Raw genomic sequence first — 26,939 nt, forward strand, 5'->3', positions numbered from 1 at the left:
TTGTCCCTGGTTCCTTGAAGGTGTTTGGGGATGGCAATGCAGGAAGTCAAAAGGTCTCTTTCAGGGAAACAAAATGGAGGATTACACTGAAAGTTGCCATTTTTCTTCTGTCTGCAGGGATGCTACAGAGACCAAAAGAAGACCCAGAATTTGGAAGCCTATGTGGAATGGTTTAACAGGCTCAGTTACTTGGTTGCAACAGAAATCTGTATGGTGAGCAAGGACTTACTGTGACAGAAGGTCTTGGTTGGTCTAGTATACTGTGACTGTGAAGCCTTTCCAGGTTTGGTGCCCCTTCAGGGTGCCCTTTGCCATCTCCTCCTCTCAGCTTTGTGCTTTTTCATGTGTGGATGAAGTCAGCAGAGGGCTGAACTGGCCAATAAGTTCCATGTTTTCAGCATCATCCTCAGGCCACAGCCTTGTTTCTGTGGCACAGTGGCAAGGTTCTGCTGGGTCAGCCCTTCCTGACATCTGGCCTGCCCTTCTCACCTGTAAATGCCCCTTCTGAGGGACATTTTGTCTCCTCTGTGCTGCCCCCCTTCTCTGCTCTGCTGTTCTCCAGCCCCTTCCTCTTGGCAGAGCTTCTTTACCTGTTGTGTTTGCTCTCTAGCTGCCCTGTATCTGGATTGTCTTTACTGTCCTGAGGGCTTTTAAACACAGCAAGGATAGCTTCCTCTGCACGAGTGGTGGTAGAGGTGGAAAAGACTTTGAAGAGGGGGGGGTTGTTTCTTTTGGAGATGGGTCAGAGTGCTCCTGAGGAGTGTGACATTGGTGGCATCTCTTGCAGCCTGTGAAGAAGAAGCACAGAGCAAGAGTGATAGAATATTTCATCGATGTGGCCCGGGAATGTTTTAACATTGGCAACTTCAACTCCTTAATGGCCATTGTCTGTAAGTATGAGCCCTGGGACCTTTTGCCTCTGCTTGAGTCTGGGTATAGGAAAAGGAAAGCTTTATCCAAAAGTCTGCTGCTTAGCATGCTCAGGGGGGGAAGCTGGGAGGGGGAAGTGCTGGAGGATGTTTGGTCTGGAGAAGAGAAGGCTGAGAGGGAATCTTATCAGTGTCTATAATCACCTGAGGGCTGGGTGTCAAGATGAAGGGGGTGGTCTCTCTTTGGTGGTGCCCAGTGACAGGACAAAGAACAATGGGTACAAGCAGGAACACAGGAGGTTCCACCTCAACACACGGAGACACTTCTCTACTGTGAGGGCGACAGAGCCTTGGAGCAGGTTGTGGAGTTTCTTTCTCTGGGGACTTTCCAAACCCACCTGGATGTTTAGAATCACTCACTCCACCAATCCCCCTCTCTTGTATCAAGCTGGCATGAACATGAGTCCTGTGTCTCGGTTAAAGAAGACTTGGGCCAAAGTGAAGACGGACAAATTTGACATTCTCGAGGTATGTTTGGGGCTGTGAAGGTATTTTAACTGCTCTAACTGCCTGGAGAAGAGGAGGCTCAGGGGAGACCTTATTGCTGCCTACAACTACCTGAAGGGAGGTTGTAGCCAGGTGGGGGTTGGTCTCTTCTCCCAGGCAAACAGAACAAGAGGACACAGTCTCAAGCTGCACCAGGGGAGGTTTAGGCTGGAGGTGAGGAAGAAATTCTTCCCAGACAGAGAAATTGGCCATTGGAATGTGCTGTCCAGGGAGGTGGTGGAGTCACCATCCCTGGAGGTGTTTAAGAGCCTGGATGAGGCACTTGGTGCCATGGTTTAGTTGATGAGATGGTGTTGGGTGATAGGTTGGACTCAATGATCTCAAAGGTCTCTTCCAACCTGGTTAACTCTATTCTATTCTAAAATCTGAGTTTGGCTTCATTAGGAAGTGCTTCATGTAGTATCTTTGTGCACATGATGGAAACTCTGGAAGATGCAATGGAAATTGTTCAGCCAAGTTGTATTCTTTGGATGTAGAAGGAGGAAATTGAAGGGTTTTTTAAATATGATGGTGGGGCTTTGGAGAAGAGGAGACTGAGGGGAGACCTCATTGCTCTCTCCAATACTTTGAAAGGAGGCTGGAGCCAGGAGGGGGTTGGTCTCTTCTCCCTAGTCTCAGGTGGTAGAAGGAGAGCAAATGGCCTGAAATTGTGCCAAGGGAGGGTTAGGTTGGAGATAAGGAAAAATTTCTTTGCTGCAGGAGTGGTCAGTGGTAATGATAGGACTGGGGGGAATGAGAAAAATAACTAGAAATGGGTAGATTCAGATTGGGTGTTAGGAAGAAATTCTTCCCCAGGAAGGTGGTGAGAGACTGGCACAGGATGCCCAGGGAGGTGGTGGCAGCCTCATCCCAGGAGGTTTTGAAGGCCAGGCTGGAGGTGGCTGTGAGCAACCTGCTGTAGTGTGAGGTGTCCCTGCCCATGGCAGGGGGGTTGGAACTGGCTGAGCCTTGAGGTCCCTTCCAACCCTGACAATTCTATGATCTAAGAGGCTACCCAGGGAGGTGGTGGAATCCCCATCCCTGGAGGTGATCAGGAAACATGTGGCCATGGCTCTTGGGGACATGGTCTAGTGGTGATCTTGGGTTGATGATTGGACTTGATGGTCTTAGAGGTCTCTTGCAATCCAAACAATTCTACAGCTCTATGAAAATGAGTTTATCTTCTGATCAAATGGACAGGTGAAGGGATACTGCAGGCCACTAAAAGGCCATATTTGTGCTGGAATTCAGCAGACTCCCTGCTCTTTTAAAGAGCTGCTGAAGTGAAAAGAAGTGTGTGGGGTGTTGGCACTGGCTTGTTTCTGACAGGACTTCCATGCCTTGCAGCATCAGATGGACCCTTCCAGCAATTTCTATAACTACCGAACCGCTCTGCGTGGCGCCGCTCAGAGGTCCCTGACAGCTCACAGCAGCAGGGAGAAGGTATTGTCTGCACAGGGCCTGGCAGTGGGCAAAACCCAAAGGTGCTTCCTAAGCTTTTGTGCTGGTTTGACACCAGACAGAATATGGAATTTGCCCCAAAAGGGGAACTGTGCTCTAAGAAGGACATTGAGGCTCTTGAACGTGTCCAGAGAAGGGCAACGAGGCTGGGGAGAGGCCTTGAGCACAAGCCCTGTGAGGAGAGGCTGAGGGAGCTGGGGTTGCTTAGGCTGGAGAAGAGGAGGCTCAGGGGAGACCTTCTTGCTGTAGCCAAGTGGGGGTTGGTCTCTTCTGCCAGGCCCCCAGCAGCAGAACAAGAGGACACAGTCTGAAGCTGTGCCAGGGGAAGTTTAGGCTCAAGGTGAGAAGAAAGTTTTTTTTCACAGAGAGAGTTGTTAGCCACTGGAATGTGCTGCCAAGGGAGGTGGTAGAGTCACCATCCCTGGAGGTGTTAAAGAGGGGATTGGATGTGGCACTTGGTTTAGTAGTCATGAGGTCTTGGGTGACAGGTTGGACTTGATGATCTTTGAGGTCTCTTCCAACCTTATTGATTCTGTGATTCTAAGGTGTCCAGAGAAGGACCACAAGGATGAGCAGAGGGCTGGAGCTCCTCTGCTGTGGAGACAGACTGAGAGGGTTGGGGTTGTTCAGTCTGGAAAAGAGAAGGCTCCAAGGAGACCTCCTTGTGGCCTTCCAGGATCTGAAGGGAGCTACAAGAAAGCTGAGGAGGGACTTTTGAGGGTGTCAGGGAGTGGTTGGACTAGGGGGAATGAAGCAAAACTAGAAGTGGGTAGATCCAGATGGGATGTTAGGAAGAAGCTCTTCCCCAGGAGGGTGGTGAGACACTGGCACAGGTTGCCCAGGGAGGTGGTGGAAGCCTCATCCCTGGAAGTTTTGAAGGCCAGGCTGGATGTGGCTGTGAGCAACCTGCTGTGGTGTGAGGTGTCCCTGCCCATGGCAGGGGGGTTGGAACTAGAGAGACTAGAGACTGGCCTTCCAGTATCTGAAGGGGGCTACAGGAAGGCTGGGGAGGGACTGCTCAGGATCTCAGGTAGTGATAGGACTAGGGGGAATGGAATGAAGCTGGAGGTGGGGAGATTCAGGCTGGAGGTGAGGAGGAAGTTCTTCCCCATGAGTGTGGTGAAGCCCTGGAATGGGTTGTGCAGGGAGGTGGTTGGGGCCCTGTCCCTGGAGGTGTTCAAGCCCAGGCTGGATGAGGCTCTGGGCAGCCTGCTCTAGTGTGGGGTGTCCCTGCCTGTGGCAGGGGGGTTGGAACTGGATGATCCTTGTGGTCCCTTCCAACCCTGACTGATACTCTGATACTTTGATTTTTCTCTGTAGAGCATTGTGGTTTTGATTTGAGATCAGACTGAGAATAATGTTGTTCTCCCCTCAGATTGTGATACCTTTCTTCAGCCTCCTGATCAAAGATATTTACTTCCTCAATGAGGGTTGTGCCAATCATCTTCCCAATGGCCATGTCAATTTTGAGGTAAGTAGAGCACCGAGTGTGGTATTGATCTGGGGCAGCCCTGATCGTGGTTCAGCTTCCACTGAGTAGAGGGAGAGGAAAATTAGACTGGAAGTGGAGTCTATCTGCTACTTCCCACAGAAGCTAGGAGGTGCTGAGGAAAAAAGCAGTCTTACTGAGGATGGAATGTTCACAGGGGCCCTTTTGGTATTCACAATGTTTTGTAGGTAAAGTCAGAACTTCTTTCCAGTGCCCAAATCCATCTCCACTTTCCCCTCCCAGATTCCTTGTGCTCCATAACACATTCAGTCAAATTCGACTTTCAGAGCTGCTTGTTCAGTTCCACAGGTAAAAGTTGGATTCATCCTTTTGTCAAGATGCAGGCAGTGATTTTGTGCAATTAAGTCTCAGCCTGTCTCTGAAGAAATGTGCCAGAGCAGCAGTGAGGGAGTTTTGAGTCTCTTGTCTTGCAGTAGCTCTTCTCCCTCCCATTTCCCCCTCGTTACCTGGCAGTGGGGATTACCCAGTGGTTTGTTTGCTGCTGCTTGCAGCTTTGAAGAAGCCTGAGTCAGACACACAACATTGCAGGACATTTCACTTGTAGTCATCAGCCTGAACCAGCTTGTTCTAAAGCTACACTGCTCTGGTGAGACCTCACCTGGAGTACTCTGGAGCCCTCAACACAGGAAGGACATGGACCTGATGGAGTGCATCCAGAGAAGGGCCATGAAAATGATCAGGGGGTTGGAGCAGCTCTGCTTTGAGGCCAGGCTGAGGGAGCTGGGGGTGTTCAGCCTGGAGAAGAGAAGGCTCTGGGGACACCAAATAGCAAGCTTCCAGTACCTGAAGGGGCTGCAGGAAGGATGGAAAGAGACTGTTTGCAAAGGCCTGCAGGGACAGGACCAAGGGCAATGGTTTCAAACTAGAAAAGGGATTCAGATTGGCTATTAGGCACAAGTTCTGCACCATGAGGGTGGTGAAACACTGGAAGAGGTTGCTCAGGGAGGTGGTTGGGGCCCTATCCCTGGAGATATTCTTAGTGGGGCTCAGCAGGGCTTTGGGCAGCCTGATCTAGTGGAGGATGTCCCTGCTGACTGCAGAGGGGGTTGGACTGGATGAACCTGGGAGGTCCCTTCCATCCCAGTCCATTCTATGCCTCTGTGATTCAGACCTGGAGTGCTCTTTTACTCAAGGAAGCCATGTGCACTTGAGGCACCTTTATTTGAAAGAATTTGTCAGTGAGTGTTTATCAACACACTGCAGGAGGAGGGACACTTTATTTTTGGAATCAATTTCCAGCAAGAAAATGGGAGCATTTCAGAGCAGCCTGACTAAACTGCAACATCTGCATTTCAAAAGGTCAGTAGTAAGCACAGAGAGGCTTTTCATGTGGAAATGGTGCACCAGACAGGCTGGAGGGAAGGGAGGCCATCCAGAGGGACCTGGACAGGCTGGAGAGGTGGGCACAAGCCAACCTCATGAAGTTCAATAAGAGCAAGGGCAGGGTCCTGCATCTGGGTGGAGGCAATCCCAGGCACAAATCCAGGCTGGGCAGTGAGTGGCTGGAAAGTAGCCCTGAGGAGAGAGACTTGGGGGTGCTGGTGGACAAAAAGCTCACCAGGAGCTCTCAGTGTGCACTTGCAGCCCAGAAAGCCAACCAGATCCTGGGCTGCAGCAGGAGAAGTGTGGCCAGCAGGGCAAGGGAGGTGATTCTCCCCCTCTGCTCAGCTCTGGTGAGACCCCACCTGGAGTACTGCCTCCAGTTCTGGAGCCCCTGTGACAAGAGGGATGTGGAGGTGCTGGAAGGTGTCCAGAGAAGGGCCAGGAGGATGAGCAGAGGGCTGGAGCACCTCTCCTATGAGGACAGACTGAAGGAGTTGGGGCTGTTCAGTCTGGAGAAGAGAAGGCTCTGAGGTGACCTCATTGTGGCCTTCCAGGATCTGAAGGGGGCTACAGGAAGGCTGGGGAGGGACTGCTCAGGATCTCAGGTAGGGATAGGACTAGGGGGAATGGAATGAAGCTGGAGGTGGGGAGATTCAGGCTAGATGTGAGGAGGAGGTTCTTCACTATGAGAGTGGTGAGACCCTGGAATGGGTTGTCCAGGGAGGTGGTTGAGGCCCCATGCCTGGGGGTGTTTAAGAGCAGGCTGGATGAGGCTCTGGCCAGCAAGCTCTAGTGTGGGGTGTCCCTGCCCATGGCAGGGGGGTTGGAACTAGATGATCCTTGTGGTCCCTTCCAACCCTGAATGAAACTATGAAACTATGAAATGACTAAATGTGTCACACTGATACAAACAAGCCTGAGCCACCATCAAAGTGAAGATTTGGGCACAAGGAGTCTGAGCAGCTCCTTGAAAAGAAGTGAAGTGCAGGTTGTGATCCACTGTGTATATTCATTAATAGCAGCCATCTTGTCCTGGTGAAGGAGTGGGAATTCATCTCAGTTTGAAGCAGAGATGCAAAGCTGAGTTGTTGAAGCAGAGCACTTTCCATTCTAACTTGGAAGCTGGGGAGAATCCAAGCTTGGACCTGAGACTAAGGTCTCTCTCTCTTAAAAACCTGTTGAGGGTAAATAGTGATGTTCAGTGTGTGGCATCTCTTAGAATCATACAATTCAGAAAAGTAAACTGCTTCCAAGAAGGCTTCTTCAGCTTCCTGTAAGGGAAAAGAGCAGCTTGCCAGGGAAGAGGAGGCTGAGGGGAGACCTCATTGCTCTCTACAGCTCTCTGAAAGAGGCTGGAATGAGGTGGGGGTTGGGCTCTTCTCCCTAGTATCAAACTCTGGGGATGTTCAAGCACAGTGTGGACCTGGCACTTAGGGACATAGAATCATAGAATTGTCAGGGTTGGAAGGGACTTCAAGGATCAGCCAGTTCCAAGCCCCACTGCCATGGGCAGGGGCACCTCACACTACAGCAGGTTGCTCACAGCCACCTCCAGCCTGGCCTTAAAAACCTCCAGAGTTGAGGCTGCCACCGCCTCCCTGGGCAACCTGTGCCATTCTCTCACCACCCTCATGGGGAAGAATTTCTTCCTAACATCCAATCTGAATCTACCCACTTCTAGTTTTGTTCCATTCCCCCCAATCCTATCACTCCCTGACACCCTCAAAAGTCCCTGGCCAGCTTTCTTGGAGCCCCCTTCAGACACTGGAAGGCCACAAGAAGGTCTCCTTGAAGCCTTCTCTTCTGCAGACTGAACAGCCCCAACTCCCTCAGTCTGTCTCCACAGCAGAGCAGCTCCAGCCCTCTGCTCATCCTCGTGGCCCTTCTCTGGACCTCTTCCAGCACCTCCAGCTCCTTCCTGTAACAGGGGCTCCAGAACTGGACACAGAAGTCCAGGTGGGCTCTCACCAGGTGTTTTCTCTCCTCTTCTGACAGAAGTTTTGGGAGTTGGCAAAACAAGTCAGTGAGTTCATGACGTGGAAGCAAGTGGAGTGTCCTTTTGAAAGGGATCTGAAGGTTCTGCAGTACTTGCTCACTGTCCCAGTCTTCAGTGATGATGGTAAGGAGCTCTGGGCTTTGGCAGGTCTGCTGACACTGGCTACTGCTTAGCCTCTATGTAAGGTGGTGGTTTCCTCACAGCAAAGAAAGAAGCTTTTTTGTTTCTGAGACAAGTCCCTTTGGAAAGTGAAAACAAAAATGCTTCTCCCTTACAAATGAGGAAGAAACTAAGATGTAGGCTTTTCTGATCTGTGAGAGTTGATGTTTTGCTTTTCTCTGAAATGGAGTGGGGAGGGAAACAAAAGGAAGGATTGGATATGTGGTCCCTGTAAATATCCTCTGAAGGATTTGCAGGGACTTCCAGGCTGCTTTACACTAAAAGAGAGCAAAAAAAAAACCCACCCCACCAACCCACAAACCAAGCAAAAAACAACAGGGACTTCAGTAGCTGCTTACAAAGCACCATGTCCCTGGGCTCTGCTTTTTTTTTCCCCCCTCTTTTGACTCTTTTCTTCCACTCTTGTGCTTTTCACTTTGCACTGCTTGGGTTTGATTCCCCCTCAGGACAGCCTTTGTTCTCGGGAGCTGTTTGTTAGCGTTGTCTGGATGCAATTCTGAAGTGATTCTCTGCTTCTAATGGGATTCTGGAGCCCTCATCTGAGGGATGGATTATAGAAGCCTGCCTCACATTCACTTCAGTCCATTTCCCAGGGAGAACCAGTTTGAAAATGGCAGTAGGCTTAACCTCTTGTGTTTGCTTCTGCTTGCAGCACTTTACTTGGCTTCCTACGAGAGCGAAAGCCCCGAGAACCACATTGAAAAGGACAGATGGAAGACACTGAGGTTTGTGTCAGAGGCTCCCCCCCTCCATCAATACACAAAGAGAAAGGGACACAGAGCAAGCACCAAAAGAGTTCCCAGCCAAATGGCACTCTGCATCTTCCAACAGATGGGGCACAGCATCGCTGTAAATCCCCCTTCCATCTGGGACTCGTGGAAGAAAGAGAACAGTCAGTCTTTATCTTAAACCCTCTGAAGCCTTCTCTCCCTTAGGGGGTGGGAATTAGACTAAGTCATTTTGTATCTTAATTTCTTGTGTTCTTCAGTGCAGGAAAAAATACTTGGTAAACTTCAAAGACATGCCTGCTTCCTGCCAAGCACTGGAAACAGAGCATTTGGGTTTCCAAGCAGATGTTTCTGCAGCTGCTGCATCCCTTTATCCACCCAGCCTTGCAGACAGGGGTGAGGTTTGCAGGAAGATCACTCTGGGGCAAATAGGGAGGGGACAGGCTCTGCTCAGTTGCACCCTGGCATAGGACAAGGGGCAATGGATATAAACTACAGCACAGGAGGTGCCACCTGAACATGAGGAGGAACTTCTTCACTGTGGGGCTCACAGAGCACTGAAACAGGCTCTCCACAGAGGTGGTGGAGTCTCCCTCTCTGGAGACTTTCAAGACCCATCTGGATGTGTTCCTGTGTGACCTGTGCTGGATTCTATGGTCCTGCTCTGGCAGGAGGGTTGGACTCAATGATCTCTGGAGGTCCCTTCCCAACCCCTAACATCCTGTGATCCTGTGAAATGCATTCATGAAACTAGGTAACAACTCAGAATCCAGGCTAGGACAAGCAAGTCTAAGAAAAATCCTGGGCTTGGCTTCTGTGGCTTCATCAAGGAAAGAAGGAAGAAAATATGAACCAGGGTTTTGCCTCTTGTTTTGCCAATCAACTTCTTATTTTTTTAAGTGTTGAATTCACAGCAGCAGAGAAAATGAATCAGGTGCATAGGTGGAGACACAGAATGAAGCAGGTGTAAGGACCACAGAATCAGAGGAGGTTAGGGGTTGGAAGGGACCTCCAGAGACCATCCAGTCCCACCCCCCTGCCAGGTCACACAGGAACACATCCAGATTGGTTTTGAATGTCTTCAGAGAAGGAGACTCCACAACCTCTCTGAGCAGCCTGCTCCAGTGCTTCACCACCCTCACAGTGGCAAAGTTTTCCCCTTCTGTTCCTGTGGCACCTCCTCTGCTCCAGCTTACCCCCAGTGCCCTTTGTCCTGTCCTTGGACAGCCCTGAGCAGAGCCTGGCTCCGTCCTCCCCACACTGCCCTGCACATCTTTATCAACAGGAATGAGGTCACCCTCAGGCTCCTCAGCTCCAAGTCCCAGCTCCCTCAGCCTGCCCTCACAGGGAGATGTTCCATTGACTTCATCATCTTTGTGGCTCTGTGTGGGACTCTCTCAAGCAGTTCCCTGAGGTCCTTCTTGAACTGAGGGGCCCAGAACTGGATGCAATATTCCAGCTGTGGCCTCACCATGGCAGAGCAGAGGGGCAGGAGAACCTCTCTCAACCTACAAACCACACCCATTCTAATCCACCCCGGGATACCATTGGCCTTCTTGGCCACAAGGGCACATTGCTGGCTCATGGTCATCCTTTTGTCCACCAGGACCCCACAAGGGGATGTAGCAATTCCACCTTTTGAGGAGAGGACAGAAAGGCAGAGTTACTCTCAGCAGTGCACAGACACTCCACATTATACAGGGGGCCAGATAGATGAAGGCTGAGCTTGAAAATCTCTAACAGCACAAAACTCAGTTTCACAGGATCCTTATCTGAGGCACTCTGAAGCTGTCTGAGAGCTGCATCCTTCTAGTGATTCTCTTGACTGACTTCCTTACCTTTCTCCCTTTTAGGTCAGTGCTGCTGGGCAGAGTCTAGTGCACAAGCTGGCTGCTGTTTCTGCTGCTGGTAGATTCCCAAGGGGCACGGCTTGCTTTATTTTCCTCCACACCCGGTGGCAAAGGGATGAAAAACCTGCAATCAGTTGTGCTATTGTGTCAGCAAAGATGAAACAACTCAGCTCAGGAGAAAGCAAGCAGCTGCTCAGAGCTGACAGATGAGATAAAAATCCCAGCCTGCTCTGCTGGACTATTGCTTGAGGACAGTGCTGACAATCACTTGCAGAGCTCACCTGCTGCCCAGGCATCACTTCACTCCTGGATGGAATATTTTCCCCCTTTGCTGTCCTGCAGCTTGCAGAGTTGATAGTAGATTACAGAGGAGAAAGGAGGGAATAAAACCATCACCATTCCTTTCAGTGAAACCTAAGCCTGCATTGAAGAACTTCCATTCCCAATAAACCAAGAACTTTGCCTGACTGGGATCGCTAAGAAGGGAAAGGAGTGGACAGAGGAAAAAAAGGCTGACTGCTGGGGAGGTTTTCCCCTCACCACTGTGATGCTGGCTGTGGAGTTTGTTTGTTTGTTTGTTTTCCTTTTATTTCCCCCCCCCATGATGTTTTTGAGTTGGCTGCTGGGAGGCAAACTCATTGTGATCCTAAGTTATTGTTGAAATGTCAAATGTTAAATGAAAATCAAAGCTGTGGTAGAACTCACACCTGCTACAGAAATATTGTGGCTGTCTAGCTTGGATTATTCTACAATTTCTAGGAAGCTCCCCTTCTCTCCTCTCTCTCTCTCCCCCCTGGCCCCTTCTCCCCTCTCTCTCTCTCCCCCCTGGCCCCTTCTCCCCTCTCTCTCTCTCCCCCCGGCCCCTTCTCCCCTCTCTCTCTCTCTCCCCCCTGGCCCCCTTCTCCCTTCTCTCTCTCCCCCCTGGCCCCCTTCTCCCCTCTCTCTCTCCCCCCTGGCCCCCTTCTCCCCTCTCTCTCTCCCCCCTGGCCCCCTTCTCCCCTCTCTCTCTCCCCCCTGGCCCCTTCTCCCCTCTCTCTCTCCCCCCTGGCCCCTTCTCCTCTCTCCCCCTCTCTGAATCCTTTCCTTCCCACTACATGCTACAGACAGTCTTCTTTTTACTAGGCAGATTTCTTTCTCTACTCTTCCATCCTTGACCTCCTCCTCCTTCTATCCAGTTGAACAACCTGACTTTTCTAGAAGAGCCCTTGAGGAAGTGGGGTCCCAAGTGTGTTGCAACAGGGGAGTATGTTTTTATGCAGTCATTTTTAGAACTGTCCTTTTTGGTTGGGAAGGGTAGCCATGGGGAACACAACCCACTTTGGCTGAAACAGCAAGAGGCCAACACCACCGAAAAAAAAACCACACAGGAGCCTTCTCCTCATCTCCAGCTGTGGACAAATCAGTCTCCCTAGCTGCTTGCTCCATGGGTTGTGTTGATGACTGAAGTAGGTCACTGTGTCACACTCCTGGTAACTCTCCAATAGCTCTGAACATGTAGTCACTCCACTTATCCTAGGAAGAACCTGAGGGGGGGGTGGGGAAAGTAATCCTGTAGCTGTAGATCACCCTGGGCACAAAATCACTAAGCAAAAGCAACAACTTGGGACAACAACAAAAGGGGGGGGTGGGGTGGGTTTGCAATGATCCTGCCAGTGTAATTTAAAAAGGAACTAAGAATAAATATCTCTATTTGGTGCACTGCATCTCTTGACTTTTCAGCTAGTCTGGGTTTGATGTTCTCTCCATGCCTGTTCGGGCATGTGTTTAATGTTTCAGCTCTGTAGGAACCTGCTGAAGTAGCCTTCATCAATGGGGATGCTGTCCTTGAACACAGCCTGTTTGCTGGGACAAGGTGCTGGCACTTTAATGAGTTACATATTCCAGGAGCACCAGGTGGGGAAGGACTTCTCTGCTCCTCTGCCATTCTCCAGTTAGGGTGAAGGAGGAAGAAGAGGCTAACTCTTTGTAAGGGGGAACACTGCTGCTGCTCCCAGCTTTTATCAGGTGAGGTCTTCCCCACCTTCCTCTCTAAATCCCTCCCCCACTGCTGAAGGGTTGCAGGCAGGAGTTACTTCATGGAAAAAGCTTGGGAAAATTGTGCAGTCCTCTTTCACATCTCCTGGAAGTAGGATGGCAGGATGCTAAGGTACAATCCCAGGCACAAATCCAGGCTGGGCAGTGAGTGGCTGGAAAGCAGCCCTGAGGAGAGAGACTTGGGGGTGCTGGGGGAAGAGAAGCTCACCAGGAGCTCTCAGTGTGCACTTGCAGCCCGCAAAGCCAATCAGATCCTGGGCTGCTGCAGGAGAAGTGTGGCCAGCAGGGCAAGGGAGGTGATCCTCTACTCAGCTCTGGGGAGACCCCACCTGGAGTACTGCCTCCAGTTCTGGAGCCCCTATTACAAGAGGGATCTGGAGGTGCTGGAAGGTGTCCAGAGAAGGGCCAGGAGGAGGAGCAGAGGGCTGGAGCTGCTCTGCTATGAGGACAGACTGAAGGAGTTGGGGTTGTTCAGTCTGGAGAAGAGAAGGCTCCGAGGTGACCTCATTGTGGCCTTCCAGTATCTGAAGGGGGCTACAGGAAGGCTGGGGAGCGACTTTTGAGGATATCAGGTAGTGATAGGAATAGGGGGAATGGAATGAAGCTGGAGGTGGGGAGATTCAGCCTGGAGGTGAGGAGGAAGTTCTTCACCATGAGAGTGGTGAAGCCCTGGAATGGGTTGTCCAGGGAGGTGGTTGGGGCCCTGTCCCTGGAGGTGTTTAAGACCAGGCTGGACGAGGCTCTGAGCAGCCTGATCTAGTGTGGGGTGTCCCTGCCCATGGCAGGGGGGTTGGAACTAGATGATCCTTGTGGTCCCTTCCAACCCTGACTGATACTATGATAAATGAGCTTCTATGATTTGGTAGCCTCATTGTCATGGTTGTTGTTGCATTTTCAGCTCTGGAGAAAGCCAGAGGGTTGAACAGAGGGTTAGCTTACCTGCAAGAATAGCTGCCCTCCTCCAGTGCAGCAGTGCTGGGACTGCTCTCCTGGTTTGGAGATGGGTTTCTTAGCTGTGCACTTGGAACTGTGCACTTTAACTAAAAACACAAACAGCATTGCACAGCTTCCCTCCAGAGCACAGAAGCGATGTGTTGTCTCGTGGGCCAGCCCTGTGCCAAGAAAAGGCAGCACATGGCAGGGCAATTGCTGTGGCAGAGGCACTGCTGCAGGTGCAGGAGCCTGTGGATGCAAATTCCCTTCCTCTGGGCAAGCCAGAGGCTACTCCTGTGGCCATTAGCTTAATATTTGATGTTTGAATGATAGGAGTTGTCATCAATCACTGAACCCTTTGCAGTGTGCTAAGCTTCAGTTTTGAGCATCCTGAGCTGTTGTCAGACCGTTGGGCTGCTGGCTGGCAGAGAGCCATTGGCACACCTGCAGCAAGGGAGAGAGAAGATGCCTGATTCTTGTATGGCTCACCAGCCCCTAAAGGAAGCATCACAAACTCTCTGTAATGAGGAGCTGCAAGAACTCAATACTTCTACAAGTTGAGTGCTCAGCCAGGACTGAAAATTCCTGCTCAGTGCTGACAGATTCTTGGAGGTTAAGGGGGACAGAAGCAACATCAAAGTCTCCTGGAGAAGGGCTCTAACATTTTTTTTGTGGTGCAAGGCAAACTGTGATTCTTATGAAGCCATATGAATCAGTTAGCTCAAAAGAGCCTAGGTGTCTGGCAAAGCCAACAGGAATAATGCCAGTCCTTATAATCCAACTATTTCCCTTTTCTCCTGCTTGGATACACTTTATTGGCATCACCCTAATGGCTTTGACCAACCTAATCTAGTGGAAGGTGCCCTGTAGCAAGGGGGTTGGAATGAGATTATCTTTAAGGTTCCTTCCAACCCAAACCATTCTATGAACTATGCAAATGATAATCAGTTACCTGCAATCATGTGCAAAACCCTTTCACAACTGGCATGGCTCAGAGAGCAAGCAAGAGCCTGCAGCTCCACCTGGGGTTTTAGGGAGGTTGGGGTTGGTTTTTTTTGCCTTCCTAGACAGCCTGTTCTCAACTGTGCTGAAATTAGAATAGAATAGACCAGGTTGGAAGAGACCTTAAAGATCATCACATCCAACCCATCACCCAACACCACCTAATCCACTAAACCATGCAACCAAGCACCCTGTCAAGTCTCCTCCTGAACACATCCAGTGATGGCGATTCCACCACCTCCCCGGGCAGCCCATTCCAATGGGCAATCACTCTCTCTGTGTAAAACTTCCTCCTAACATCCAGCCTAAACCTCCCCTGGCACAGCCTGAGACTGTGTCCTCTTGTTCTGGTGCTGGCTGCCTGGCAGAAGAGACCAACCTCTGCCTGTTTACAACCCCCTTTCAGGTAGTTGTAGAGAGCAAGAAGGTCTCCCCTGAGCCTCCTCTTCTCCAGGCTGAGCAGCCCCAGCTCCCTCAGTCTCTCCTCACAGGGCTGTGTTCCAAGCCCCTCACCAACTTCGTTGCCCTTCTCTGGACTCGTTCCAGCAAGTCAACCTCCTTCCTAAACTGAGGGGCCCAGAACTGGACACAGGACTCAAGGTGTGACCTAACCAGTGCAGTGTACAGGGGCAGAATGACCTCCCTGCTCCTGCTGGCCACACTGTTCTTAATGCAGGCCAGGATGCCATTGGCCCTCTTGGCTGCCTGGGCACACTGCTGGCTCATGTTAATCCTACCATCAACCAGCACCCCCAGGTCCCTTTCTGCCTGGCTGCTCTCAGCCACTCTGACCCCAGCCTGTAGCTCTGCATGGGGTTGTTGTGGCCGATGTGCAGAACCCGGCACTTGGATGTGTTAAATCTCATGCCGTAGTACTTGAGCTAGCACTCAAAATCACCTTTGTGGATAGCAGGCAGAATGTCACACGTTTCCCACCACTTCTGTTCTCCTGGGGAATGTTCCCTGTCACTTGGTGCGGCTTTCCGCGTCGCAGTCGTGTGCAGCAGGACCCCTTGTGGGCTTCCTGCACCATTTCTGCTGGAAACGAGGAGCAACCCTTCGGCAAGGTCCCAGTATGTGCTTTTTCTCTCAGCTCTGCTCTGTCACCTCGTGGTGAGGATGAGCAGATTTTTCCCACATAAAGCGAGAGGCTAATTCCTAGGGATGTGCTCCCTTACAGCTGCCCTGCTGCTGGCGGACAGAGCCAGCGAGCCTGCTCCTGTCAAGCTGTGCTTTGTGGTCACAGGCTCCTGTGTCACCAGCTGGATGTTATTTTGTTGTATCTTGCTCCTAACCTGTGTTTTGTGTGGTCATGGGCTCCTGTGTTTTGTGTGGTCATGGGCTCCTGTGTTTTGTGTGGTCATGGGCACCTGTGTTTTGTGTGGTCATGGGCACCTGTGTTTTGTGTGGTCATGGGCACCTGTGTCACCTGCTGGTTATCTTCTTGTATCTTGTTCCTAGCCTGTGCTTTTTGCTCATGGGATCCTGTGTCACCAGCTGGGAGCTCATCTTGTTTCTTGTTCCTAACATATGCTTTAAGGTCACAGGATCCTATGTCACCAGCTGGTTGTTATCCCATTTAATGTCATTACCAGGTTAGGTTTCAAGGAAAAAGTTAAATACATGAGAACACTTCATAGAATTGTCAGGGATGGAAGGGAACACATGGATCATCTAGTTCCAACTCCCCTGCCATGGGCAGGGACACCTCACACCACAGCAGGTTGCTCACAGCCACATCCAGCCTGGCTGCAAAACCCTCCAGGCAGGAGACTTCCACCACCTCCCTGGGCAACCTGTGCCAGGCTCTCACCACTCTCCTGGGCAACAACTTCTTCATCACGGTGTTAATTTTTTAGTAGGCAAAATTTTCCTTAAGGTTCATATAAATTCAAATATTTTCACCCCAGAGGGTTGCTTTTGTAATTGAGATTTTTAGGGCACCATACACCTTCTGTTGATGTTCTATTAGATACTTGTTAGGGTTACAAAGCAATTGGTCACTTCAGAAGCAAAGCATGCATTTATAGCTAGACAGCACTGCTGTTCAGACAGTAAAAGCAATAAGGGATTGAAGCTTGAGGAGGCCAAGTTGAGAGTGGAAATTAGGAGGAAAGTCTTGATAGTGAGAGTGGTGAGACACTAGCACAAGCTGCCCAGGGAGGCTGTGGATGCCCTCTCCCTGGATGTATCCAAGGCCAGCCAGGGCTGGTGGGAGGTATCCCTGCCCCTGGCAGGGAGTTGGAACTGGATGGTCTTCAAGGTCCCTTCCACTACAAACCATTCCATGAATCCATGAATTTCTTTACATTGTTTAAATGCTGTTTTTCTCCACAAAGGATAGACCATTTTCCTTTTTTATTAACAGCCTTGCAAACTAACACCAGTTGCATAATGTCCTGGAAAGTGTAGCAGTTGCCTTTTCACCTAGTTTTCAGTAATTAGGTAATGATTGTCCCAGAGGAAGTCCTCTCAGCCTAGGGTGCCAAGAGGGGAGCTACAGAGCAAGCAGAAAACCCCCTGACATACAAGTGTATTCCTGCCAGGAAGGAAGGGAAACTGAATGACACAGCATCAAAAGATGGATTGTCGTTCCCAGCTTTACAGCAGGATTTGGACAGGTGAGACCCATGGGCTAAGGCCAATTGTATGAAGTTCAACAAGGCTAAGAGCCTGCACCCAGGTCACTATAGCCCCATGGTAAGCTGCAGACCAGGGGATGTGTCATGGGAAAGCTGTGACTCTGAGAGGGACCTGGGGGTGCTGGTTGGCAGCTGACTGACCATGAGCCAGCAGTGCCCGGGTGGCCAAGAAAGCCAATGGCACCCTGTCTTGGATTAGAAACGGCATGGGCAGCAGGGAAAGGAGGTGACCATCCCCCTGTGCTCAGCACTGGGGTGGCCACACCTCAAGTGCTGTGTTCAGCTCTGGGCCCCTCCCTCCAGGAAGGACATTGAAGTTCTGGAGCATGTCCAGAGAAGGGCCTGGAGCACCTGGGCTAGAGCAGGGGTGGAGGGAGCTGGGGGTGTTCAGGCTGGAGAAGAGGAGGCTGAGAGGAGACCTTATTGCTCTCTACAGCTCCCTGAAGGGAGGTTGGAGCGAGGAGGCGGCAGCGTCTGCTCCTTGGTGGCAAGAGACAGGAGCAGAGAAAATGGTTTCAAGCTGCCCCAGGGGAAGTTCAGGCTGGATCTCAGGAAGTATTTCTTCACTGAAAGGGTTCTCAAACATTGGAATGGTCTGCCCAGAGCAGTGGCAGAGTCACTGTTCCTGGAGGTGTTCAAGCAGAGAGTGGAGCTTAGGGACATGGTTTAGTGTTGACCCTGCAGTGTTGGGTCGAGGGTTGGACTGGGTGAGCTTGGAGGTCTCTTCCAACAGGACGTTTTCTGTGGTTTTGTGAACGTGTTCTACCTGCACCCTCATGGCTGCTGCAGCACCGCTGTATGACACACAAGCGTACAAGGACCCCTCCCCCGAGAAGGACAAACGCTTGCCAGCATAGCCCGGCACTGATCTTTCTCCGAAGCGGAGAGGGGACCCTGTGACTCCAGACCCCGCCCGCCTAGGACGGGGCACCCCTGCCTGGCCCGGCCGCCCACCATAGGTTTCCCTCTTCCTGCCAAGCCCCGGGCGGGGACAGCCTGGCGTCCCCCCGGCTCCCGCAGCGCCCAGGGAAGGCTGAGCTGGGCTGGGCGGGCCCGGCCGCGCCCTCTGCCCCTCCTGCCCCTGCCGCATACCCCAGCCCAGCGTGACAGGCGGAGGCGCTCCCGCCCGATCCGGCTCGCCGGCAGCCTGTGCCTGCCGCTGCTCGCCCCGGCTCTGCGGCTCCGGGAGCACGGTCCCATCCCTGCCGCTGCTCGCTGCGGCTCCGGGAGCACGGTCCCATCCCTGCCGCTGCTCGCTGCGGCTCCGGGAGCACGGTCCCATCCCTGCCGCTGCTGGCCCCGGCTCTGCGGCTCCGGGAGCACCGTCCCATCCCTGCCGCTGCTCGCTGCGGCTCCGGGAGCACCGTCCCATCCCTGCCGCTGCTGGCCCCGGCTCCGGGAGCACCGTCCCATTCCTGCCGCTGCCCGTCTCCGCCGCTGCTCGTCTGGCTACTGCTCGCCCTCGCCCCGGCTCTAGCAGCGGGAGCGCCGGCTCGACCCTGTCGCAGCCCGCCCTGGCTCTCCGGCTCCGGGAGCACCGGCCCGTGCCTGCCGCTGCCCGCCTGGAGGCGCCGGGCCCAGCCGAGCCGCAGGTGAGGGCAGCCCCCGGGAGCGGCTCCGAGAGGCACCGGCGGCTGCCTGCGGCGCCCGGGGGAGGCTGAGCCCGGGGAGCGTCGGAGGCGCCGCGGCCTCTACGGCGTGTGCCGGGCTCCGGTGGGGGAGGACGGTCCCGGCCGCCCCGGTGACTGAGGGGCACAGCCTGGGCTGGTGCTGAGCCCCTTGGGCAGCATCTCCTGATGTGTGTGTGTGAGCGGGAGTTGAGCCTACCTGATGCCTCTGCCAGGGGCAGAGCCTTCGGAGGAGCATGTGAGATGCCCTGTAAGTGAACGCAGAGCATGCTCTGGTTCAGTCTCATTTCCTACGGGTACAGGTTGGCCATGAGGTTTGAAATTTTCGGTGAGAATTAGCTGCTTTAACGCTGCATTGCTTGCCAGTCGCTGCTTGATCCCTGCTTGTGCCCTTGGCCAGGAGTTCCCCGTGCTAGGGGCCAGAGGGAAACATGTGGAAACAAGGAGCTGTCAGCTCCCACTGCTTGTTCTGTCGATTAATTGTGTGTGTCTGATAGGCAGACAGCAGTTCCTAGTGCTTTCACTCTAGTGCAGTGGTTATGAGCTTCAGTCATCCTCTCTTACGTGTATATATCCTTTAGACTCTTCTCTTTCTGTCAGTTTTCCTGTGGGGCAGTCACTCTCCATCCCAAAGGCCATCTCCAACCCTCTGTGATGCAATTTGTTCCAATGATGTGATGGATCCCACTGTGTTTAGTAGCAGAATCACACAGAATCACAGAGGATTTGGGAAGGGAGCTCTGGAGGTCATCTCATCCAACCCCCCCCCGCTAATGTGGCTATACCTAGGTCAGCTCGCACAGCAATACGTTCAGGTGGGTTTTGAACGTCTCCCAGAGTAGAAGTATGGTTATACCAGCCAGGAAGGGCAAATTGCTGACTGTTTTATTGTGCTGAGGGAACTGGAGCATCAATACCTGAGAGGTCTTGGGCTGTTTAGCCTGGAGAAGAGCAGCCTGAGAGGGGATCTGATCAATGCTTATCAATAAGGGCAGCGAACAAGAGGATGGAGCCAGACTCTTTCCAGTGGTCCCCAGTGACAGGAGAAAGGGCAGTGGGCACAAACTTGAACACAGGAAGTTTCCACCTAAACATAAGGGATACAAAATCTTTACTTTTGAGGGTGGCAGAGTCGTGGAGCAGGCTGCCCAGAGGGGTTGTGGAGTCTCCTCCTCTGGAGACTTTCAAAACCCACCTGGACATTGTGATCCTGGTCTAGGTGAACCTGCTTTAGCAGAGGGCTTGGACTCAGTGATCCCTAGAGGTCCAACCCCCATGATTGTGTGTTTCTGTGAAGCCACAGAAGGAGCTATTCCTTGTGTATCTCATCAGGGGTCTATTCCTGCCCGGTCCCAATGGAAGGATTAGCTTAAGCCCCAGCACTTGGCTTTCAACCTGAAGAAGTTGTGCTTTGTCCTCCAACAGCTGCTTTGGGCCTGCTGATGACTGGTCCCACGAGCAGCACCATTGCCTGGTTATTGCACCAGTATTTTTATGAAGCTTATTAAAATACTTTGATGAGGGGGAAAAAACAGTGTCCAGGGAAATATTCTGTATCATCTAAGGCAGATATTTCCTGTGCTGTGGTCTTCTGCAACAGCAGGATACGCTCTAACAGGGCTCCCCAAGAGTCTGAGCAGGGCTTTTAGGGAAAGCTCTGTGTGGTGCTAAGGCTCAGACAATACAGCCTTGAGATCATCTCTTCTCTCCTGGTGAAAGTCTTCTTAGGCTCAGACTGAACCAAACTGTAACCTTGCACTGCTGTGGCCCACAGATGGGCTTTCTAGGCAGGCAGTGCTCCCTAAGACTAGTTCTGGGGTACAAGGGGCTAGTGATTGTTGAACATTAGACTCCCCAAAGCAAGGTGTTAAGTTTTCTAACCGTTCCTCTCAGGCTGTGCATTAACACAGGCTGAGCCAAGCAGCAGGTACTTCTTCCTTGCTCTTCTTAGAATGATATGCCAGATGGGCCACTGAAGGCTACTCATGGTAGTAAGTGCTTGTTCTAATAGGATTCTAAGCTCTTCTTTTCCTTTTTTGAGGCTAGGCAATGGAAAAGGGCAATTCCCCATAGAAGGTAATTGTTCCTTGACAGCAGTAGCTGCTGTTAACACTGACAAACGTGAGCCAGTTTGAAACTGGGAGCTGCAGAAACAGTACAAGCTGTCTGCTCTTGGTAGGAGTAATTTAGGTGTTCCTCTGTGTTGTCCTGAATTTGTCATCAGCAAGATGTTGGTTGAATTGGAGTGATGTGTGCATGAGGAAGGACTGAGTAAGATAGGACTTGTATTTTGCTGGCTAAGCTGTCAGCTCGTGGCTTGGACCACGACACTCTGAGCTGGGTTAGGAACTGGCTGGAGGCTGAGCCCAGAGAGTGGTGGTGAATGGTGCCACAGCCAGCTGGCAGCCAGGCACCAGTGCTGTGCCCCAGGGAGCAGTGCTGGGCCTCGTCCTCTTTAACATCTTCATTGATGATCTGGATGAGGGGGTTGAGTCAGTCATCAGCAGCTTTGCAGATGACACCAAGCTGGGAGCAGATGTTGGTCAGTTAGAGGGCAGAAAGGCTCTGCAGAGGGACCTCGACCGACTGGACAGATGGGCAGAATCCAATGGAATGACATTCAACAAGTCCAAGTGCCGAGTGCTGCACTTTGGCTATGGCAATCCCATGCAGAGCTACAGGCTGGGGTCAGAGTGGCTGAGAGCTGCCAAACAGAGAGGGACCTGGGGGTGCTGATCGACAGCTGCCTAAACATGAGCCAGCAGTGTGCCCAGGTGGCCAAGAGGGCCAATGGCATCCTGGCCTGCATTAGGAATAGTGTGGCCAGCAGGAGCAGAGAAGTCATTGTGCCCCTGTACTCTGCTCTGGTTAGGCCACAGCTTGAGTCCTGTGTCCAGTTCTGGGCTCCTCAGTTTAAGAAGGACATTGAGAGACTTGAAGGTGTCCAGAGAAGGGCAACAAGGCTGGGGAGAGGCCTTGAGCACAGCCCTGTGAGGAGAGGCTGAGGGAGCTGGGGTTGCTTAGCCTGGAGAAGAGGAGGCTCAGGGGTGACCTCATTGCCCTCTACAACTACCTGAAGGGTGGTGGTAGCCGGGAAGGGGTTGGTCTCTTCTCCCAGGCAAGCAGCCCCAGAACAAGGGGACACAGTCTCAAGCTGCGCCAGGGGAGGTTTAGACTCGAGGTGAGGAGGAAGTTCTTTACCGAACGAGTCGTTCGTCATTGGGATGGGCTGCCCAGGGAGGTGGTGGAGTCACCGTCCCTGGAGGTGTTCAAGAGGAGATTGGATGTGGCACTTAGTGCCATGGTCTAGTCATGAGGTCTGTGGTGACAGGTTGGACTTGATGATCCTCGAGGTCTCTTCCAACCTTAGTGATACTGTGAGACTGTGATACTGTGAATTCAGGCAGAGAGGTTGGGCAGAAATGTATAAAATAGTATAGAAAACGTTCTTAGAGAGAAGCCTTTCTGAAAGTGGCTTTTCTTGTCTTTCAGATCACTGGCTTGGTACTGGAAGAAACAAGTAAAAGGAGATAGTTTTTTTGTGGAAGAAGCAGACCTCTGCAACAATTCACTAGGATCCTCCCAGGGTCTGCAGCTATGGAGTTTACAGGGATTGGAAGGGAAATGGGATGAGAACTAGGATTTGAGATCCATTAAGGATTAGGTAAAGCATTTAAGGCTGAGGAGATCTGAAATTTCAGACAGTATTTCAGTCAAGCAGCCTCTATGCTCATCCTGTTCATTCCCTTTCCTGGGCACCTACTGATGGCTATACCAGCAGCAGAACAAGAGGACACAGTCTCAAGCTGCGCCAGGAGAGGTTTAGGCTTGATGTTAGGATGTTTTGGGGCTTCAATAGGGAGAGTGATTGCCCATTGGAATGGGCTGCCCAGGGAGGTGGTGGAGTTGCCATCACTGGAGGTGTTTAGGAGGAGACTGGATGGGGTGCTTGGTGCCATGGTTTAGTTGATTAGAAGGCGCTGGATGATGCGTTGGACGTGATGATCTCAAAGGTCTCTTCCAGCCTGGTCTATTCTATTCTATTCTATTCTATTCTATTCTATTCTATTCTATTCTATTCTATTCTATTCTATTCTATTCTATTCTATTCTATTCTATTCTATTCTATTCTATTCTATTCTAATACAGAGTCATAGAATTGTCAGGATTTGAAGGGACCTCAAGGCTCATCCAGTTCCAACCCCCCTGCCATGGGCAGGGACACACTACATCAGATTGCTCAGAGCCACATCCAGCCTGGCCTTAAAACCCTCCAGGGAAAAGGCTTCCACCACCTCCCTGGGCAACCTGCTGCAGTGTTTCACCACCCTCCTGAGGAAGATCTTTTTCCTAACATCCAGTCTGAATCTCCCCACTTTTAGTTATGCTCTATTCTTCCTCTTCCTGCCATTACCTGACACCCTAAAACAATGCCTTGTGACTGGTTCTTTATGGTCATAACCTTTTAAAGAGTTAAATAAATAAGTCCCTAATACATGTGGTTAATAACCACACATCCTTTATGCCAGGCAGATATGCACCCACTGGTTAAATTAGTCTGTGTATTCAATAATTCTTCCTTAATGGGGAAGTGACTCAACTTTATCTTGTTTTTCCTTCTGAGGTTTCTCCTGCTTCAGCAGCAGAACACAAAGCTTTGCTTTTTTCCCCCCTTCCTGCTGGTTGTTTTGTCTTCACTAGGCTGATCTCTTCAGCTCACAAAAAAGTGGTAACCATCAGATCTTTTGTTATGTATCCATTAACCTACCTACCTCCCTTCCTCCCTCCCTCCCTCCCTCCCTCTTCTGTTTGCCTTTTTTCTCCTGTGACCTTCAGGACTGGAAGAGATGAAAACAATTGACAATAGTTACCACAGTTGTATATCTCAAGTTCATCTGCCCATTGGATGCTAAATTAATTGCTTACCATTCCATGATTTCTCTGGAGGTGTTCAAGGTGAGGCTAGACAGAGCTGTGGGCACATTAAATAATGTTGTAGCATGGTTTGGATTTCTTTTCTTCTTTGTTTGAGTTTTCAGAGTGGTTTTCAATTAGAGGAGAGCGGATTTAGCTTGGATGTCGAGCCCAAGCCCTACGAGAAGAGGTTGAGGGAGCTGGGGTTGTTGAGCCTGGAGAAGAGGAGGCTCAGGGGAGACCTTCTTGCTGTCTGCAACTACCAGAAGGGTGGTTGTAGCCAGGAGGGGGTTGGTCTCTTCTGCCAGGCCCCCAGCACCAGAACAAGAGGACACAGTCTCAAGCTGTGCTAGGGGAAATTTAGGCTGGAGGTGAGGAGAAAGTTCTTCCCAGAGAGAGTCGTTAGCCATTGGAATGAGCTGCCCAGGGAGGTGGTGGAGTCCTCATCCCTGGAGGTGTTCAGGAGGGGATTGAATGTGGCACTTGGTGCCATGGTTTAGTCCTGAGGTCTGTGGTGACAGGTTGGACTTGATGATCTTTTGAGGTCTCTTCCAACCTTGGTGATTCTGTGAAAAAGTTCTTTACAGTGAGGGTGGTTGAGCACTGGAACAGGTTGCCCTGACAGGTGATTGAGGACTGAAAGGAGGTTGCTGCTGAGTTGTTCTTATGGCTATGACTTGTGCTCAGGGTTAAGTGGTTTATGGTTTTGGGGTGTAAAAGATTTTAAATGCAGAGAGGAAAGGTATTTGTAAACTTAATATACTGAAACCAGATGACCTAACAACAACCTTCCAGTACCTGAAGGGGCTACAGGAAGGATGGAGAGAGACTGTTTCCAAAGGCCTGCAGTGGTAGGACAAGGGGCAATGGCATCAAACTAGAGAAGAGCAGATTTAGATTGGATGTTAGGAACAAATTCTGCACCATGAGGGTAGTGGAACACTGGAACAGGTTTCCCAGGGAGGTGGTTGAGGCCCCATCCCTGGAGATATTCAGATTGGAGCTCAAGAGGGCTCTGGGCAACCTGATCTAGTGGAGGATGTCCCTGCTGACTGCCAAGGGGGTTGGACTGGATGACCTTTGGAGGTCCCTTCAGATCCAGACCATTCTAGGATTCTCTGTTTTCTTTCTTTTAATTATTCTCATTGTTGCAAATGTATTTCCTCACCTAGGTCTCTGGACAAGATGGGGAATGGATCAGTGAAACCCAAGCATCTGAGGCGGCCAGACAGACACATAGGAAACCTCTCCCTGGGCTGCGCTGGCAGCCGTAAGTTTTTGAAGTACCAAGATCTAGGCATCAACATGGTTAGTGGGCAAGTTGATGTTCTTTGCAGCAGGCTGCTTGAGCTGGAAAAGGAGCTGAAGAGAAAAGATGAAGAGCTGCAAGAGAGTCAGAGCTGCGTGGCTGAGCTTCAGAAACAGCTGGCAGTGCAGACTAAGGTCATAGCAGAGCTCACCAAGGAACTTCAGAGCAAGTGCATCCAGTTGAACAAGCTGCAGGATGTTGTTAGCACTCAGGGAGAGCAGCCTCTTCAGCCTTCTCCATCTAAAGTGGCTTCAAGGCTTCAGGTCTCTGCTGACAGGAGGAGGGGAGCCAAAGAAGGGGTTTCTGCAGAGCCCACAACACAGCTGTATGATGGGAACAGGCAAGCTGCATTTTCCTTTGAGAAGGCAAGAGTCCGAAAGGATTCCAGGTGAGCTCGTTTGGGGAGGGGTGTGTGTGTCCTATGCTTACAGGGATATTACTTTTATCACAATGAGATGCTCTTCTCCTCATGATAAATCAAGATTAAAGCATCAAAAAAAAGATCTTTGAAGTATAAGCTTTATCACTGTGGCAGCTAGATGCTGGTTGAGTTTGCACTGAGCTTTATCCAAGCAGCATCTTTGTCCCACAGGCTTCAGCTGGGTGGTCTCTCTGTATCAGCTGAGGAGACTCTTGCAGTCTCTTTGGGATTTATCTTCACTGCAGGCTAAGCAGAACCTGCTTGGTCTGCATTGAGTGCAGAGTGTTACTAGTCCCCAGCTGCATTTGTAACAGGTACAAATGGCACAATTCAATGCTATTTATTTAGCAGAGATTTAAGTGCCATACCTCTGTTTGGATTGTCTCAGCATGAATGACTGTAATAGAAGCTCTCAGTGGTTCTCAATCTATCCCCATATGAGTGGATGTTTTCTCATGCTGACTTTCAAGCTGGCAGGATAAATCTATCTCAGTTGCCAAAAAAAAAAGACCATTTTTTTTTCCCCTTAACAGGAGTTTGAGCATCTGAAAATGTAACTCTAGGCTGAAGATTTTAGAGTCTTGACATGGTATAGAGAGTCATAGAATTGTCAAGGTTGGAAGGGACCTCAAGGCTCAGCCAGCTCCAACCCCCCTGCCATGGGCACCTCCCACTAGACCAGGTTTCTCAGAGCCACATCCAGCCTGGCCTTCAAAACCTCCAGGGATGAGGCTTCCACCACCTCCCTGGGCACCCTGTGCCAGTCTCTCACCACCCTCATGGTGAGGAACTTCCTAACATCCAATCTGAATCTTCCCACTTCTAGTTTAGCTCCATTCCCCCCAGTCCTATTACTATAATACTGTAGTAAGGCTGGCCCCAGACAGTGAAGAAAAATCCTACTAGCAGTGGGAACAGGCAGTACAACAGCAGAAGAGTTGTGTGGAGCTGTGCAAAAAAGGCTATAAAGGTCTTTTAGCAGTATCCATCAGTACAGTGCCTGGCACGAGTAGAGGATTAAATGTCACAGAATGACAGAACATTAGGGGCTGGAAGTGACCTCAAAAGCTCTTCCAGTCCAACCCCACCTTGCCAGAGCAGGATCACCTAGAGCAGGTCACACAGGAACACATCTGGGTGACTTCTGAGTGTCTCCAGAGAAGGAAACTCCCCATCTTCTCTCCTTTCAGGGCATCTAGTTACTTCCAGCACCAGTTCATAAAAGTGGGGTAGGTCTAGGAGAAGCTGAAGAGACTGACACAGAGAGAAAAACCTCTTAGATCCTGTGCTGGCTGCCCATGGAATGAGCAAGCAACTGATCCAAGAGCCTGAGCCATGGTTATGCTACTTCTGTTTCTTTTACTTGGGCCCCTCAGTTTAGGAAAGATGTTGAGTTGCTGGAAGGTGTCCAGAGAAGGGCAACAAAGTTGGTGAGGGGTCTGGAGCACAGCCCTGTGAGGAGAGGCTGAGGGAGCTGGGGTTGCTTAGCCTGGAGAAGAGGAGGCTCAGGGAAGACCTTATTGCTCTCTACAGCTCCCTGCAGGGAGGTTGTATCCAGGTGGGGGTTGGTCTCTTCTCCCAGGCAAGCAGCAC

At 51.1% G+C, this 26,939-nt stretch overlaps 2 protein-coding genes across 3 annotated transcripts in view; both read left to right on the forward strand.

Annotated features, from left to right (window-relative positions):
• RASGEF1B (RasGEF domain family member 1B) overlaps positions 1–12,079 on the forward strand; it is a 41,667-nt gene extending 29,588 nt beyond the window's left edge. For both annotated transcript variants that reach the window (XM_068168011.1, XM_068168010.1), the window contains exons 7-14: positions 118–213; positions 788–890; positions 1,318–1,397; positions 2,763–2,858; positions 4,252–4,347; positions 7,705–7,828; positions 8,538–8,610; positions 10,467–12,079. In XM_068168011.1, the coding sequence (XP_068024112.1) occupies positions 118–213; positions 788–890; positions 1,318–1,397; positions 2,763–2,858; positions 4,252–4,347; positions 7,705–7,828; positions 8,538–8,610; positions 10,467–10,491 (693 nt within the window). In that variant the 3' untranslated portion in view covers positions 10,492–12,079. The remainder of the gene's footprint in view (positions 1–117; positions 214–787; positions 891–1,317; positions 1,398–2,762; positions 2,859–4,251; positions 4,348–7,704; positions 7,829–8,537; positions 8,611–10,466) is intronic.
• A 12,722-nt stretch (positions 12,080–24,801) lies between these two features.
• PRKG2 (protein kinase cGMP-dependent 2) overlaps positions 24,802–26,939 on the forward strand; it is a 37,145-nt gene continuing 35,007 nt past the window's right edge. Inside the window, exon 1 of the mRNA XM_068167991.1 lies at positions 24,802–25,313. Coding sequence (XP_068024092.1) covers positions 24,802–25,313 — 512 coding nt within the window. The remainder of the gene's footprint in view (positions 25,314–26,939) is intronic.

The sequence above is a fragment of the Melanerpes formicivorus genome, unplaced genomic scaffold (assembly GCF_026170545.1).
Source record: "Melanerpes formicivorus ecotype bairdi unplaced genomic scaffold, bMelFor1.0.p_v2 SCAF_129, whole genome shotgun sequence".
Taxonomy (NCBI): Eukaryota; Metazoa; Chordata; class Aves; order Piciformes; family Picidae; genus Melanerpes; species Melanerpes formicivorus.